Genomic DNA, 16,603 nt, shown 5'->3' with positions numbered 1-16,603 from the left:
CCTGTTTCAGTGCTGTATCTCTCTATGACTCTATAAGTGTCCTGCCGCCCACTTGACAGGGAGGGGTCTCGCTTTCAGACCTGGTGGAGAGATTTCTAACCTCTTGAGAAAATCCAGCCCCATGTCTTCAGCCTTCTCAATATTTGGTTGGAGAAGATTTCTACTCATCCAGTATGAGGTGCTGGACAAACATACAGTTCATACAATTTAGAGCCATGGAGCAGTCAAGAAAGGTGGTTATGAGATAGATCTGGGTGTTGATAGGATACATATGGAAACTGATGCTGTGTTGTTCGGTGATATTGCCGAGGGGCAGCATGTAGATAAGAAATAGGAGGGAACCAAGGATAGATCCTTGGGGGACACCAGAGGGTAACTATGTGACAGCAGGAAGAGAAGCCTTTGCAGATGATTTTCTGGCCACAACTGGATAGGTGAGAATGGAACAAGGTGAATGCAGTCCTAGCCTGCTTGACGATGTTGGAGAGGCATTGGAAGAGGATGGTGTGGTCAACCGTGTCAAAGGCTGCAGACAGGTTGAGAAGGATGAGGAGGGATAATTTATCATTGTTACAGTCATGTTTGATGCCATTTGTGACTTTGTTAAGAGCAATTATGGTACTGTGGCAGGGGCAGAAATCTGAGTGCAGTGATTTAGGCTCGGAGTTCCGGGTGAGATAAACATGGATTTAGGAGGCATCAGCTGGTTCAGAGTCTTTGGAGAGGAAAGGCAGGTTGGGGATGCTGCAGTAGTTTGTAAGGATGGAGGGTCCATGGTTTGTTTTATTCAGGAGAAGGGTGGTGATGGCTGATTACTTAGATGCCGGCTCTTCATCTCTGAGCCTTGGCTCAATTTCCAACCCAGACCGATAGGATAACATTCTCATCTGTTGGCTGGCTGTTTGAGTCTGTGACAATCTCAATCCTGTCTTCAGTGGGGATGGGCTTAAAACTGTTTCTAATTTGACACTAAAATGGTAACCTCACTCAGAGAGATGATAGGATGGCTGGTCCTGGAAATAGAAAAAGTCATATTGGTGCAAGTCATGTGCTCTTCTTATGCTAAACCTAAGGCCCAATCTATTATTTTAATTTGAGGCTTGAGCAGGGGAACAGTGCCTTCTTCCTCACCTGTTAAGAATAGGATCCAGAGTAGGAAGATGCCCAGCAAGTTGACTTTTTAAAACATTTTTTATTTTTCTTGAGGGCAGGAGAAGCACCAGCACTCCTCTGAGCCCCACAAGGAAGCCTTGGAGGGTGACTAAATTATGCCTGTGAATTGATAAAACTATTGCATAGAATTTCCATGCTGTGTTGGATGTACTGAGCACGCATGCACACACTCAAAAATATACACAAGTTCTAGGGAGAATAAGAGAGTGCCATAAAGTTTCCAACAGGCTGCCACCTTCTCTACCCAGATGCTGAAGTGGCATCTTTCAGAGCTGTTCCTTATTGGGTCAGGCATCTGTAAGAGTAAATTCATTGGCAGCCAGCTTCGGGCATGAAGTTGGTGATAGGGCACAATGCACAACTGAACCTGAGGTTAGAGGCCAGCCCAACATTAGACCTCAAGCTTCATTAATATTGATCGGGTAAGTTGCAAGTGCCTGTTGGGATCACACTGCTGCTCCCCCTGGCTTCAGAGCAATGACTTTTTTTTTAACAGTTTGGACATCTTTTACATATCCTTTGGGCACAGGACATTGATCCCTGAAATTAGCCCTTGTTCCCATTTTACACCCTTAAAATAGATGCAACCAGGTCCAATTTCTTCCCCTTTATGTGTCATGGAACTACACTAGCAGGTTTATTATTTTAAAAATCATTTTTCATTCCTACTTAATTATTATATTTGTAATCAACATAACTGGACATGAATTGTTTCTATGCCAAAAGTAGCATAAGAAATTTACGTAATACTTTAGTTAATGTTTATAGGATAGAATAAAGTCCTGTCAAGCTCTTTTGCTGAACTTCAAAGCACATTAGTAATTTTAGGGCAACAGACAGATACCATTATAAGTTACATTTCATGTGTCTTGTTGATATTCGTCCAGTTACATTGCAAGTGCTGCTTCCATATGCTGTTTGACAAAGATGATGTGGTACATTAAAGTTAACACAAAATGCTATTCACTGAGTGCTTCTATCAGGGCATTCTATTTTTTTTTTAAATAGAGGCATGAAATAATTTTGTGGCAGATTTTTCCCTCTTTTTAAATCACTATAGTTAATTTTATGAGATGTCACTAAGCACTGAAGAAAATATTGCCATTTGTATTGAAATGCTGTTCGATTGACCATGTAAATTACTCTAACAATGAGAGTTGTTTATCTGCATCTGGAACACATACCAGTGGCTGAAGATGGTGCACATTTAGATGAGACCTGTTTTTGAACTTTATTTGGAATGAATGCATGGTCATTCTAACATTTACTGTTTTAATTACACTTTAAAGGTGAGATCACCTATGGAGGTCGAGTTACAGATGCCTGGGATCAGCGATGTCTGCGCACCATCCTAAAGCGATTCTTCTCACCTGGCATCTTGACAGATGGATATAAGTATTCATCATCAGGCAAGTGAAGATTCAGTGCTGATGATGCAACTTTATCGTCTTTAGCAATTTTAACAACTTCTTGTTAATATTTATATATTTTTTTAAGAACCTGCTTATTCAGCTTTATCAATGACTAATATATGTTGTTAGTAACTTGATCATAGGCCCTATATATTATTATGTTGTGTATTCATGATACTGTAAACATCATAATTTAAATTGCAATGCTCTAAACTGGAAACTATTTATTTTGAGATTAGTAGCACTTTGGGGATAATGACAAAATAACCATGAATGCTCAGATATCACATAATAATTAACATGGTATTAATAAATTTTGTAATTCATAGCATGTTCTCTTATCATTGTGCAGTGTAAATTCTGGTACACTTCCCATTGAGTTCTGTCTGGGATGTGCTGCAAGGACCTGGAATTTAGCTGAAACCTAATTGGTTCTGCAATATTATTGTGCAGCCTAAAACAGGCATAAGGCCCATCATTTACAAAAATGACAGCACCAATGTCCTGACCCCATAATGGGTTCAGTGTCACTCAAGAGTCCTCTAAGTGTGGGACATTGGTCCCCAGAAATTGGCCTTCATTGCACCCGTTTTACCTCTCCAAAGCGGGAGCAATATCATCCAGTTCTACTGATAGGCCTTGGGGTGAAAATTTTTAATTTTCTTTGAAAGAGGTGCAATAAAGCCCAATTTCAAGGACCAATGGAAGGTGAGAAGATGCCCAATCCAATATTGGGTCAAGTGATTCTCTGACGAGCAAGCTTGAAGATTTTTGAAATTTGGAAGTCAGCAAACCTGATTCAAAAAAAAACTGTCTGAAAGGAAGGTAAAGATGGGAGTACAGAACTACTGCTGGAAATGAGGTAGAGAAAGGGATGTCTTTGACAATGAAAACTGCAGGTCCCCAAGAAGAGCAGCCCATGGAGAATGGAAACAAGAGTCACCTCCACCAAGCCATGTTTTTAGAAGCAGTACTAAAAGGAGTTTAATTTTTTCACCATAAACCTCCATTAAATGTGAAGTTAATCACTTCAATCGTAAGAATAGAAAAGCGGAATATTTTTTAAGTGTGAAATTTGTAAGAGTTGATGTTCAAAGAGACTTGGGTGTGCTTGTATAAGGAATGCAGAAAGTTAGCAAGCAGGTACAGCAAACAATTAGGAAGGCAAATGGAATGCTGGTCTTTATTGCAAGGGGATTGGAGTGCAAGAATAAGGAAGTCTTGCTAAAATTGTAATGGGCTTTGGTGAGACTACACCTGGAGTATTGTGTATATTTCTGGTCTCTATAGCTAAGGAAGGATAAACTTGCATCGGAGGCAGAACAATGAAGCTTCCTTAGATTGGTTCCTGGGATGAGAGGGCTGTCCTATGTTGAAAGGCTGATTAAATTGGGCCTATACTCGCTGGAATTTAGAAGAATGAGAGGTGCTCTTATTGAGGTATAAAAGATTCTGAAGGGACTTGACAGGGTAGACACTGAGAGGATGATTTCCCTGGCTGGGGAATCTAGAACACAGGGGCACAGTCTCAGAATAAGGGGTTGATCATTTAGGACTGCGATGAGGTGAAATTGCTTCATTCAGAGGGTTGTAAATCTTTGGAATTGTCTATCTCAGAGGGTTATGGATGTTACATCATTGAGTATATTCAAGGCTGAGATAGACAGATTTTTGGTCTCTCAGGGAATTGCGGGATATGGGGAGTGGGTGGGAAAGTGGAGTTGCGGCAGAAGATCAGCCATGATCGTATTGAATGGTGGACAGGCTTAAGGGGCCATATGGTCTACTGCTGCTCCTGTTTCTTACGTTCCTATGGGACTATTGGAGCTGTCAGGCAAAAAAAAAGATGCACAGCAACAGTTGACAAATAACAGATTGGCTGCCCATTTTACACACTGCTTGATTTTCATTGTTTTGAATGGAAATGAGCATTGGGTGGGGTGTAAAAAGGATGGCCGCACACAATTGCCCATTTTGTGCTAATGTCCAAGATGAATTTCACCTTCAGTGACTGTATCTGCTTCCCCAGTCTGCAAACTAGGAAACATTCACAGTTACTAATAAAAAGAAACATTCTATTGATAGCATGAGTTTCCCATAAACGTACAGCTGGGTGAAGGTCCTTTTAAATTCAGAATACTTTTGGCTTATCTAAAATTTCACACGTAAAACATGTAATACAGAGAATTTATAGTCTGAAGACAGTTGGAGCACTGCTCAAATCACCATAAAGTAGCCAAATTCATCAACTAGCAGTGGGTTCGGGAGCTTGCTCTTGGGTTTTGGGCTTCTCCCATGAACTGAGGGTGGAATTCTCCTCTGTGATCCCATTTAAAATTGAGTGAAAACAAGATGGAAAATGAAGGAAAAGTGGTGAGGTGTAACACTGCCTACTGGCCTCTGCTTCCCTGCCTGCTTGGCCCACTCAAGGACAGAGAAGGGAATCTATGTGTGGAGGCAGAGGAAATGGGCGAGGTATTAAATGAGTACTTTGCATCAGTATTCACCAAGCAGAAGGACTTGGTGGATGATGAGCCTAGGGAAGGGAGTGTAGATAGTCTCAGTCATCTCATTATCAAAAAGGAGGAGGTGTTGGGTGTCTTGCAAAGCATTAAGGTAGATATGTCCCAGGGCCTGATGGGATCTACCCCAGAATACTGAGGGAGGGAAGGTAAGAAATTGCTGGGGCCTTGACAGAAATGTTTGCATCCTCATTGGCTACAAGTGAGGTCCCAGAGGACTGGAGAATAGCCAATGTTGTTCCTTTGTTTAAGAAAGGTAGCAAGGATAATCCAGGAAATTATAGGCCGGTGAGCCTTACGTCAGTGGTAGGGAAATTATTAGAGAGGATTCTTCGGGACAGGATTTACTCCCATTTGGAAACAAATGTACTTATTAGCAAGAGGCAGCATGGTTTTGTGAAGGGGAGGTCGTGTCTCACTAATTTGATTGAGTTTTTTGAGGAAGTGACGAAGATGATTGATGAGGGAAGGGCAGTGGATGTTATCTACATGGACTTCAGTACAGCCTTTGACAAGGTCCCTCATGGCAGACTGATACAAAAGGTGAAGTCACATGGGATCAGAGGGGAGCTGGCAAGATGGATACAGAACTGGCTCAGTCATAGAAAACAGAGGGTAGCAGCGGAAGGGTGCTTTTCTGAATGGAGGGATGTTCTAGTGGTGTTCCGCAGGGATCAGTGCTGGGACCTTTGCTGTTTGTAGTATATATAAATGATTTGGAGGAAAATGTAGCTGGTCTGATTAGTAAGTTTGCGGACGACACAAAGGTTGTTGGAGTTGCGGACAGTGATGAGGATTGTCAGAGGATACAGCAGGATATAGATCGGTTGGAGACTTGGGCGGAGAAATGGCAGATGGAGTTTAATTCAGACAAATGTGAGGTAATGCATTTTGGAAGGTCTAATGCAGGTGGGAAGTACACAGTAAATGGCAGAACCCTTAGGAGTATTGGCAGGCAGAGAGATCTGGGCGTACAGGTCCACAGGTCACTGAAAGTGGCAACGCAGGTGGATAAGGTAGTCAAGAAGGCATACGGCATGCTTGCCTTCATCGGTTGGGGCATAGAGTATAAAAATTGGCAAGTCATGCTGCAGCTGTACAGAACTTTAGTTAGGCCACACTTAGAATATTGCGTGCAATTCTGGTCGGCACACTACCAGAAGGATGTGGAGGCTTTGAAGAGGGTACAGAAGAGGTTTACCAGGATGTTGCCTGGTCTGGAGGGCATTAGCTATGAGAAGAGGTTGGATAAAATCGGATTGTTTTCACTGGAACGACGGAGGTGGAGGGGCGACATGATAGAGGTTTACAAAGTTATAAGCGGCGTGGACAGAGTGGATAGTCAGAAGCTTTTTCCCAGGGTGGAAGAGTCAGTTACTAGGGGACATAGGTTTAAGGTGAGAGGGGCAAAGTTTAGAGGGAATGTGCGAGGCAAGTTCTTTACACAGAGGGTGGTGAGTGCCTGGAACTTGTTGCCGGGGGAGGTGGTGGAAGCAGGTACCATAGAGATGTTTAAGAGGCATCTTGACAAATACATGAATAGGATGGGAATAGAGGGATACGGACCCCGGAAGTGCAGAAGGTTTTAGTTTAGGCAGGCATCAAGATCGGCGCAGGCTTGAAAGGCCGAATGGCCTGTTCCCGTGCTGTACTGTTCTTTGTTCTTTGTTTTGTTTGCTGCATGTAAATTATGCTGGGGGTGGTGGGGTGGGGGTGGGGGGGGGGGGGCAGGGGAATGTGGGCTTGGTCCCTGGAGGATTCCATACCTGTTTTCCCCAATTACCATCATGAGGAAGGTGGCAATAGGCCCTGGGAGACAGGGGTAATGGCCCTAAAGCCCCCTTGGCGGCAGACAACCTTGTGGCAACCTCCTGTCCCTCTAGTCTGACTCCTATCACCTACAGTTAAACTGCGAGTATGATCTTTGTTGGAATGTCTGCATCTTTAAATCCCCATTGGCTTTTCTGGACACATGTGCAGTACCATTGATATTTTCCCCTTCACACTGGCAGGGCCCACTTTTGGCAGCAGAAGTCCTGTATGGCAACTCATCGATATTGAGTCCCAATGCATGAAAATTGATTGGGATTAGGACAGAGGGATAGGGAGAGGTCCCACCCTGCTGCAACTCTGTCTCAAAGAGGATATTCCCAGCCTTTACACCATAAAAAGAAATTTATTAGAGTGTGTTACTACAATGGCATTTTACTTTAGAAAGTAAAAAAAATTGCTGATCAAGTGTGTGAACAGGCTCTCTCACTGAAGCAGGGTATTTCTTTGATGTGCAAAATATCTAATTTCATAATGTTTATAAATTATGTTTATGTTACTTGATTGTTGTAGAAATACTAAAAGTTCTATCATTAATTATTTACACCTGCACACTGATGAGATGAACAATTTCTATTATAATGCAATTATCCAATGTTCTGCATTTCAGGAATTTACTATAGTCCCGAGATAGACAGCTTGCTGGCGTACAAAGAGTACATTGAAGGCCTTCCCCTGATTGATGACCCAGAAATATTTGGGATGCATGAAAATGCTAATTTAGCTTTCCAGGTTTGTATTAAATGTTTTGGGCTAATGAGATAATCTATGTAATCTTTCATAGTGAAGAATTCATGTTGTGTAAAATGATAATAGTGTTGCATTCTTCAAAGTGACATAACACTGCCAAGTCATAAGACCATTATTCTGGTCACTATTATATGTTGTCACATTACTGGAGATAGAAGAATAGTCTTTTTGCTGACATGATTGATGAAATCCTTCTGTAATTTCCTTGTCCATAATTTATTTTTGTGCAAGTTTTTACAGTTTCCCTAAGTGAGCGCTTGCATTATTCAAGTTGAAAAATGTTCGCGCGTTTCTCAAAGACATTTGCATGAAGTCTTATTGTTATGATCTTTGTGATCAAACCTGTAATCAAATTCTTGACAAAGGCCACCAATCTCATAAGATATATTATTTTAGCCTGTGAATAATCAACAGAATATGACTAATCAATAATTATTATTTCACAAAATGTGGTTGTGTCATTGAATTTTGACTGCACTTTTAAAATGCTTAGTTTAAATCCAAAATTTTACCTCATAAAAATACAATTTGCGCTTAGTTACTGATTAATTATTGTAATTTGTCTCCATCATTTATAGACATAGGGTGAAAACTATGCCCAATATTAGGTACAAAAATGCCTCTATAGGTTAAGTGTAGTTTTCCTCTGAAGCAAACCATTAAGTATTCACTTAGAGAATGGGTGCATCTACATAGTTTCGTACACAGGAATTTTCTGATCACAGTTGTATGGAATGAGCAGAGGTGGATTGTTAACCAGAGGTGCTTTTCCAATGCACCTAGAGGGCCTTGGACCAAGAGCTGGAAGGTGGAATGAGGCTAGATGACTCTTTTCAGGCCAGCCCAGATACAATGGATTGATGGTCTCCTTCTGTGCCACACATTTTTCAATATTTCTGTGCCTGATTCAATGATTAATTGCAGAGCGCTAGAAGCAGATTGTTTTACCAGTTCTCATGATCAAAGAATGTTGCACACAATGCCAAAATTAGTGATGAATGTTGTCATGAAGACCCCACCTGCTTAGAATGAGGCATATTAATTTTGTCACATGAGCATTAATTTTAAACTGTTGCTGGAATGAAGAATGACTTGTTTAAAGAGATCAGCAGTGGCTGGAAAACATTTTCATACTAAGAGACAGTGCCTGGAGACAATAGAATGGCTCCCTGATCCAATTAACCCAAATGGATTTTGATCATCAGACATTGAATGTGTAAGAAAGCCAGCATTCCAGGGTGTCTGCAAAGATGGAGAATCCACAAATGCAGGAATTTGTTAAAACAGCTTGTTACATGACTAACCTGCTGTCCCAGGTTTTGTTTGAACTGCTCACAGCACAGTTTGGCAGATTGCAATTGAACTTGGAAGAAGAGAGCCTCTCTCCTGGCTAGCTCTCTCTCTCATGAATCTCCGGATCCACTGAAGTCACTTAAACCTCAAGAGAGAAAAGACTCCTACATCAAAACAAGTTTTAAAGCGTGAACTGGACCCCAATGAAACGGCAAGACATACTGGCAATCAAAGATTCTACATCGAACTCAAAGGACTATAAATAAATCCCAGCTATTGCCTCAAACTTTTACCCTTTATTCTTTCTACTTTTCTGTCTCTATCTGCGTGTGTGTTTATTGTGTATGCATGCTAGCAAGGTCACATCGCGTATTCGTAGTCGTTAACCGAATTAGAGCTTAAGGTTAATAAACTTCCACCTTTCTTGTAAGAAAACCTGCCTGGTTGATTTCTTTGCCTTACAATTGGAGAGCAGTGAACAAGGATTCACTGAGGAGGAGCTAAAATCACAGCGTTTTAAAAATTAAACACTGTTACAGTGAAACCAGGCAAAGGCGGAGAGGGAGCCCCTAGACCCCTTTCTCACCTGCTCGTAACAATGTAAAGAAACAAGAAAATTACTTGCAGCATTGGGGATGAGACTAGGCAATTCATGACAATCATAAATTGAAATGCATGGATAAATGTGTATCTTTCTCTGAGCTGCCCGATATATGCCAGAGTCTAGCTCATCTACACAAATGATCATTTCATCAAATCAGACTTTGCCAAAAATTCTTGCAAATGTGATACTTTTTTAAAGTATTTAAATAATACCAACAAACTGATTATTATAAGTTATGGTTCAGTCTATAATGCTTTATCAAATATATTTGCATTTGGCTTAGATTCATTGACTTTTTCCATGAGGTTTATTCATAAACTTCAGGAACGTGATGTTTTAATTCCTGTTTTGTGCTGAATTAATTCATCAATTCAATTTGTGATGGGAATAGTACAGTTGGCCTCAGTTTTCCAGCCAAGGGAGACAATAAAAGTAAACCTGGGTGTTTGCTTCTGAGAAGTTATCCCCTACCTGAACATATGCATGGGTAAATGTCAGGTGAGAGCAAGTTTATTCACAGCTGTGATGCTGTGACAATCAAATATCCTGACAGTATTCACTTTAAACATGAGGAATGACCAAAGAGTTTGCAAAGGCTTTGGAAATGCCGTCATGAGAGAAGGAGGAAAATTAACAAAAGCTTTATTAGTGTATGTGTATGTGTGAGATCATAAGCAGTTGAATGTGTAATAAGACTAATTTTATTCAAACTTGCCTTTGCTGTTATCTTGATAAAGGCATCAACATTTTGGGGAAAATAACAAGGAATGGAAATGTAACCTAAACTGTCACATTGTCGCACATTGTAAATGTAACATAGATCTTTGAAAACAGGTTGGAGTGGGAATATGCCATAAAAATATGATCCTGGGAATTATATATTGGGTCATTGAATACAAAAGCAAGGAGGTAATGATGAATCTGTACAAAATTAGTTAGTCTGCGGTAGAGTGCTGTTTATAGTTTTGGCCACCCCATTCAGAAGAAAGGATTTTAGAGCTAGGGAAAAGGTGCAACGTAGATTTACTAAGATGGTGCGAAGGATGAGAGGACATCATATGATGGGAGACTTGGAAAAACTATTCACTGGAGTAGAGCATGTTATAGAGATTTGATTGGTGTTTAAAGTTTTGAAAAGATTTGCACAGATAATTAACCAGTCAGCAAATTGATAACAGGTGTATACATTTAGGAGTAGTTGTTCTAGCCATATTCTCAAAGGACCATAGGCATCTTTCCCCATTAGCGAGAGACAGCTGGTGATATATAGCTTGAGGGTCACCACTCCTCAAGTGTTGGGCAAGGCGAGGAGGCAGGCCATTTAAGAGTAGTACTCAAAGCATAAAAGGAGAAGGGGTGGGAGGTGTTCGAAAAGTTACTTCAGGCAACGGCTGATTAGAATATGGGATATATTACCATAAGTAGCTATTGAAACTGAAACTGAATCAATTGTACAATTGAAGAAGAAATTAAATAAATAATTGTAGAGGAAAATATTCAGGAGAAAAGGGCAAAGAAAGAAAGTAGGATTAGAAGAGATAGTTCTGGTGTGGAGGTAGCACTGGAATAGGAGGCTAAATAACCTTGTTTGGTGATGAAATTTCTGATTCTATAATTTTGAATAGTTTATGCTGGCTGCCTTCAAATTTATATCATGGTACAATGTCCTGCAATAAATTACATTTTGAACTTCCTCTGACCACCATGGCAATAGATTAGTATCATACCGCGCTCTTTTCTAGAAATAAAGCTCTTTTCTGAATGTAAATATTCTGAAATCATGTGTAATGTGTCTGTTCATCACTCCTCTTATTACAGCGGAAGGAAACCAACAACATGATATTGACAGTTCTTGAAGTACAGCCCAATATTATGGCACGTGGAACTGGCAAAAGCAGTGATGAAATTGTTAAAGAGTTAGCAGATTCCATTCTATTAAAAATTCCAGGTAAATGCATAAATATTTGCTCAGAGCCTGATGTATTTGCCACAAGAAATATTTTTCTCTAATTTCTCTGATTTTCAAAGGTGATTTTGAATGTGTTTGCGTTTTATAAATAATTTGATTTTGCAGTCATAATAGATTCAAAAATGTCTATGGTGCAATCTACTAAGTAACTGCCTTTAGAAGAAAAGAAATGCTATGACAAAACACTGTTACTCTAAGAAGTATTTACATTTTTGGTGGGTATGAAAGAAAATAACTTCCACCACAATATCCTGTCTGATCCAACAGAAATGCTTCATGGTAAACAGTAATTTCTGTAAAATTCTTATTATTCTCTGGGTCAGTTAGAATTCTGTAACATTATTTTAAAGTACTGTTGAATTATGAAAAGGGACTTTTGTATTCATTTTGTTGCTCATTCTTGTTTTCAAATCCCTCCATGACCTGGCTCCACCCTATCTCTGTAACCTTCTCCAGCCTTACAACCCTCTGCAATCTCCACTTCTGGCCTCTTGTATGACCCCATTTTATTTGCTTCACCAGTGATGGCCTTGCCTTCAGTTGCTTAGGTGCTATGCTCTGGAATGCCCTTCTTAAACCTCTCTGCCTCACGACCTCTCTCTCCTCCTTCAAGACACTCCTTAAAACCTACCACTTTGACCAAGACCTGTCCTAATATTTCATGGTGTGGTTCAGTATCAAGTTTTAGGAACATGGGAACAAGAGTAGGCCATTTAGCCCCTTGAGCCTGAGATCATGACTGTTCTATGATGTAACTCCATATACTCGCCTTTGCCCCATATCCCTAAATACCTTTGGTTAACAAAGATCTATCAATCTCAGATTTAAAATTAACAATTGATCTCGCATCACAAGAATTCCAAAGTTCTATGACCCTTTGTGTGTAGAAGTGTTTCCTAATTTCACTCCTAAAAGGTCTGGCTCTAATTTTGAGACTACGTCCCTTAGTCCTAAACTCCCAAATCAGATGAAATAGTTTCTGTCTGTCTACCCTATCTATTCCATTTAATAGCTTGACAAAATTGATCAAATTACCCCTTAATCTTCTAAATTCCAGGGAATACAACCCTAGTTTGCATAATCTTTCCTCTTAATTTTGTTCGAAACTCTTCTGTGAAGCACCTTGGGACGTTATATGCGTTAAAGGAGCTATTTAAATGCAAGTTGTTGTTGCTCTTACCTATTACATTTCTAACCTTTGCCAGTTCTGATGAAGGGTCACTGACCTGAAACGTTAACTCTGCTTCTCTCTCCACAGATGCTGCCAGACCTGCTGAGTATTTCCAGCGTTTCTTGTTTTAATTTCAGATTTCCAGCATCTGCAGTATTTTGCTTTTATTATATTGTTGTTGCTCTTGTTAATCTTTCATGTTAGTTGCAATGTTACTAACCTGAAGCCTGATTGAGTTCATGATGTAAATCACTCGTCCATCTTATCATTTATCTGTTAGCAGAATGTTTGATGCTTAATCTAAAAAACAGCTGTGCTCAAAATTATTTGACTTTCTCCTACATAGATAGGTCCACCTGCTTTGTATTGATTTGAATGAAGACCCAGTCACATTGGGCTTAGGTGTGGGTGGGTTGTACTGGGAGGAGTTAGTTGAACATAATAAACTTTTATTTGGTTAATTTCTCACCCTATGACATTCCATACATCATTGGAAAGAATGGATATAGTAACTTTTCTGAATGGTCTGTCTTAGCAAGATAGTAAAATCCGTCTTGTCCACAATTTGGTTACCTCATTGAGAATGGTTGTTGAACAGTTTCCATGTGGACTGGGGTGAAAAGCCTTCTGCACCACACACACACAGACAAAGACAGACACACACACACGCACACCAATACAAATTAACAGATTTTCACCTTTATGACATTATTATACTGAAGATGTTATTTGAAATTTCACCTTAATCAGTGTGATGCAGAGGGTAACACTGGTGCACTATATTGTTCCATGCACACCACTGTCTAATCAGAAAGCAGCAGTCTTCACATAAGTACTTATATGCATGCGCTGTTCTCTACTCAGTGGTGTCCAAATATTTGTTAATTGTTTCATGTTGAAGAGCAAAATAAAACAGTTTGTTCTTTGTAAAAAATTAAAAGCTTAAGAAGTATGGTTAAAAGGTTGGACTGCCTGGATACTTCCTGTAGTTTGTTTCACACTGGCTGCAGTTATACTGCAACTGCTAAGAAGTTAAAGCATTGTGAGGCAACCCCATCAAGGTGGCCTCGCAAACTTTGCTCTCAAGTTATGATGCATTTTTTGCATGATGCAAACGTGGAAAACACATTGGGGGGTAATTTTGATACGATAGTGTAAGCGGGATGATAGTGAATCAGACAGCTCATTTTACATTGCTCCCAATTTTTAATTTCCATTTACTTCATAAATTCTCACTGTGCAAAGCAGTGGGTGAGGCTCCTTACCAGCTATACAAACTCAACAATTTAGTTTTAGTTTTAGTTTTAGTTTTAGAGATACAGCACTGAAACAGGCCCTTCGGCCCACCGAGTCTGTGCCGACCATCAACCACCCACTTATACTAATCCTACACTAATCCCATATCCCTACCACATCCCCACCTGTCCCTATATTTCCCTACCACCTACCTATACTAGGGGCAATTTATAATGGCCAATTAACCTATCAACCTGCAAGTCTTTGGCATGTGGGAGGAAACCGGAGCACCCGGAGGAAACCCACGCAGACACAGGGAGAACTTGCAAACTCCACACAGGCAGTACCCAGAATTGAACCCGGGTCGCTGGAGCTGTGAGGCTGCAGTGCTAACCACTACGCCACTGTGCCGCCCAAAGTTTTTCTCAACCATGGCCGTTGTGGGGTGTATTCATATCCTCAGCAAGCCTGGTCTTTCCACTGAACTCAACTGAAAACTTTACAGCATATTGGGGGCTAAATGGGTTTTTTGTGCCAAATTACCAAAAGTATTATTTCTCTTGTTAAGGAGCAACAGCTCATTTAACTGCTAAATTTGTAGCAATTTTGATTATGCCATATTGTTTTTTTAATTGCATACTTGAGATTTATAGATTGAAAGTTGTGATAGCGATTAGTTTCAGATGGTTATCAGCTTCTGTGCCTTAATGTATGCACTCATTTTAAGTGTAAAGTCAATCATTTCTATTTTTGAAAGATAAATTTTGAATTAATAATGCTTTATTCATCTAACTGAAAGGATGTATTACATCTAAAACTGACTGCTAGTATCTAATGTTTGTTCTACATTATCATTGATCCATGAAATCCATGTGGACAAAATATACCTCTGGCAATTTGTTTGCATTGTTTAAATCATATGTAAAAGTAAATCACACCTTGGCCGTCTTCTATTGCTCATCTACATGCTGCCCCCTGACAACAACATCTGAAAACACAGTGTCACTTTCCACATGTGCTCTGATGACACCCAGCTCTACCTCACCAACACCATTCTCGACCCCTCCACTGTCTCAATTGTCTGACTGCTTGTCTGGCTTCCAGTGCTGGATGAGCAGAAATGTCCTTCAACTAAATATTGGAAAGACCAAAGCCATTGTTTTTAGCCCTCACCACAAACTCTGTTCCTTAGCCACTGACTCCATTCCTCTCCCTGGCAACTGTCTGAGGCTGAAGTAGACTGTCCGCAGTCTTGGTGTCTTTTTGGACCCTGAGTTGAGCTTCTGACCACATATCCACAACATCATTAAAACAGCCTATTTGCACCTCTGTAACATTGTCTGACTGCACCCCTGCATCTCTGGACTTGACTATTCTAGCGCACTCCTGGCTGGCATCCCATCTTCCACCCTCCATAAACTTGAGGTCATCCAAAATACTGCTGCCCATGTCCTGACTTTTATCAAGTCCCTTTCACCCATCACCCCTCTGCTCGCTGACCTGCATTGGCTCCCAGTTAAATCCCTGTATGGCCTCCCCCTCCCTATCTCTATAATCTCCTCCAGCTCCGCAACCTTCCAAGATATCTGCCCTCCTCCAATTCTGGCCTCTTACGTTCCTGATATTAATCACTCTCCCATTGGTGTCTGTGCCTGCAGCTGCTGAGACCGTAAGTTCGGGATCCCCTCCGTAAACCTCTCTGCCTCTCTATCTATTTCTTCCTTTAAGACACTTCTGCAGCAAGACCTGAACAACATCCAGGCTTGGGCTAATAAGTGGCAAGTAACATTCACACCACACAAGTGCCAGGCGATGACCATCTCTGACAAGAGACAACCCTTTGATGTTCAATGGCATTACCATCGCTGAATTCCACACCATCAACTACCTGGGAGGGGGGGGGGGGGTTACCATTGATCAGAAACTTTAACTGGACCAGCCATATAAATACTGTGGCTGAAAGAGCAGATCAGAGGCTGGGAATACTGCAACAAGTTACTCACCTCCTAACTCCCCAAAGCCTGTCTACCATCTACAAGGCACATGTCAGGAGTGTGATGGAAAAGTCTCCACTTGCCTGGATAAGTGTCAGCTCCAGCAACACACAAGAAGCTCGACACTAACCAGGACAAAGCAGCCCGCTTGATTGACACTCCTTTCACAACCTTAAACATTCACTCCCTCCACCACTGGCACACATGATAGCAGTGTGTACCATCTACAAGGTGCACTGCAGCAACTCACCAAGGCTCCTTCGAAAGCAGCTTCCAAACCTGCGACCTCTACCAGCTAGAAGAACAAGGGCAACAGACTATGGGAACACCATAGTCCCCTCCAAGTTCCCCTCCAAGTCACACACCATCCTGACTTGGAACTATATCACTGTTGCTGGGTCAAAAGCCTAGAACTCCCTCCCAAACAGCACTGTGGATGTACCGATACCACGCCGACTGCAGCGGTTTAAGAAAGCAGCTCACAAGCACCTCCTCAAGGGCAATTAGGGATTGAAAATAAATGCTGGCCTTTCCAGCAACGCCCACATCCCATGAACGATTATTTAAAAAAAAAACTACCTCTTTGACCAAGCATTTGGTCATCTGCCCAAACATCTCCTTATTTAGTTAGGTATCAAATTTTGTTTGA

At 40.9% G+C, this 16,603-nt stretch overlaps 1 protein-coding gene across 3 annotated transcripts in view; it reads left to right on the top strand.

The window, feature by feature from the left end:
• dnah6 (dynein, axonemal, heavy chain 6) overlaps positions 1–16,603 on the top strand; it is a 554,194-nt gene that overhangs the window by 428,100 nt on the left and 109,491 nt on the right. For all 3 annotated transcript variants that reach the window (XM_068030693.1, XM_068030691.1, XM_068030692.1), the window contains 3 exons: positions 2,463–2,582; positions 7,548–7,669; positions 11,403–11,532. In XM_068030693.1, coding sequence (XP_067886794.1) covers positions 2,463–2,582; positions 7,548–7,669; positions 11,403–11,532 — 372 coding nt within the window. The remainder of the gene's footprint in view (positions 1–2,462; positions 2,583–7,547; positions 7,670–11,402; positions 11,533–16,603) is intronic.

The sequence above is a fragment of the Heterodontus francisci genome, chromosome 4 (assembly GCF_036365525.1).
Source record: "Heterodontus francisci isolate sHetFra1 chromosome 4, sHetFra1.hap1, whole genome shotgun sequence".
NCBI lineage: Eukaryota > Metazoa > Chordata > Chondrichthyes > Heterodontiformes > Heterodontidae > Heterodontus > Heterodontus francisci.
The sequence above is the reverse complement of the archived record's forward strand: the minus strand, read 5'-3'. Positions and strand labels throughout refer to the sequence as shown.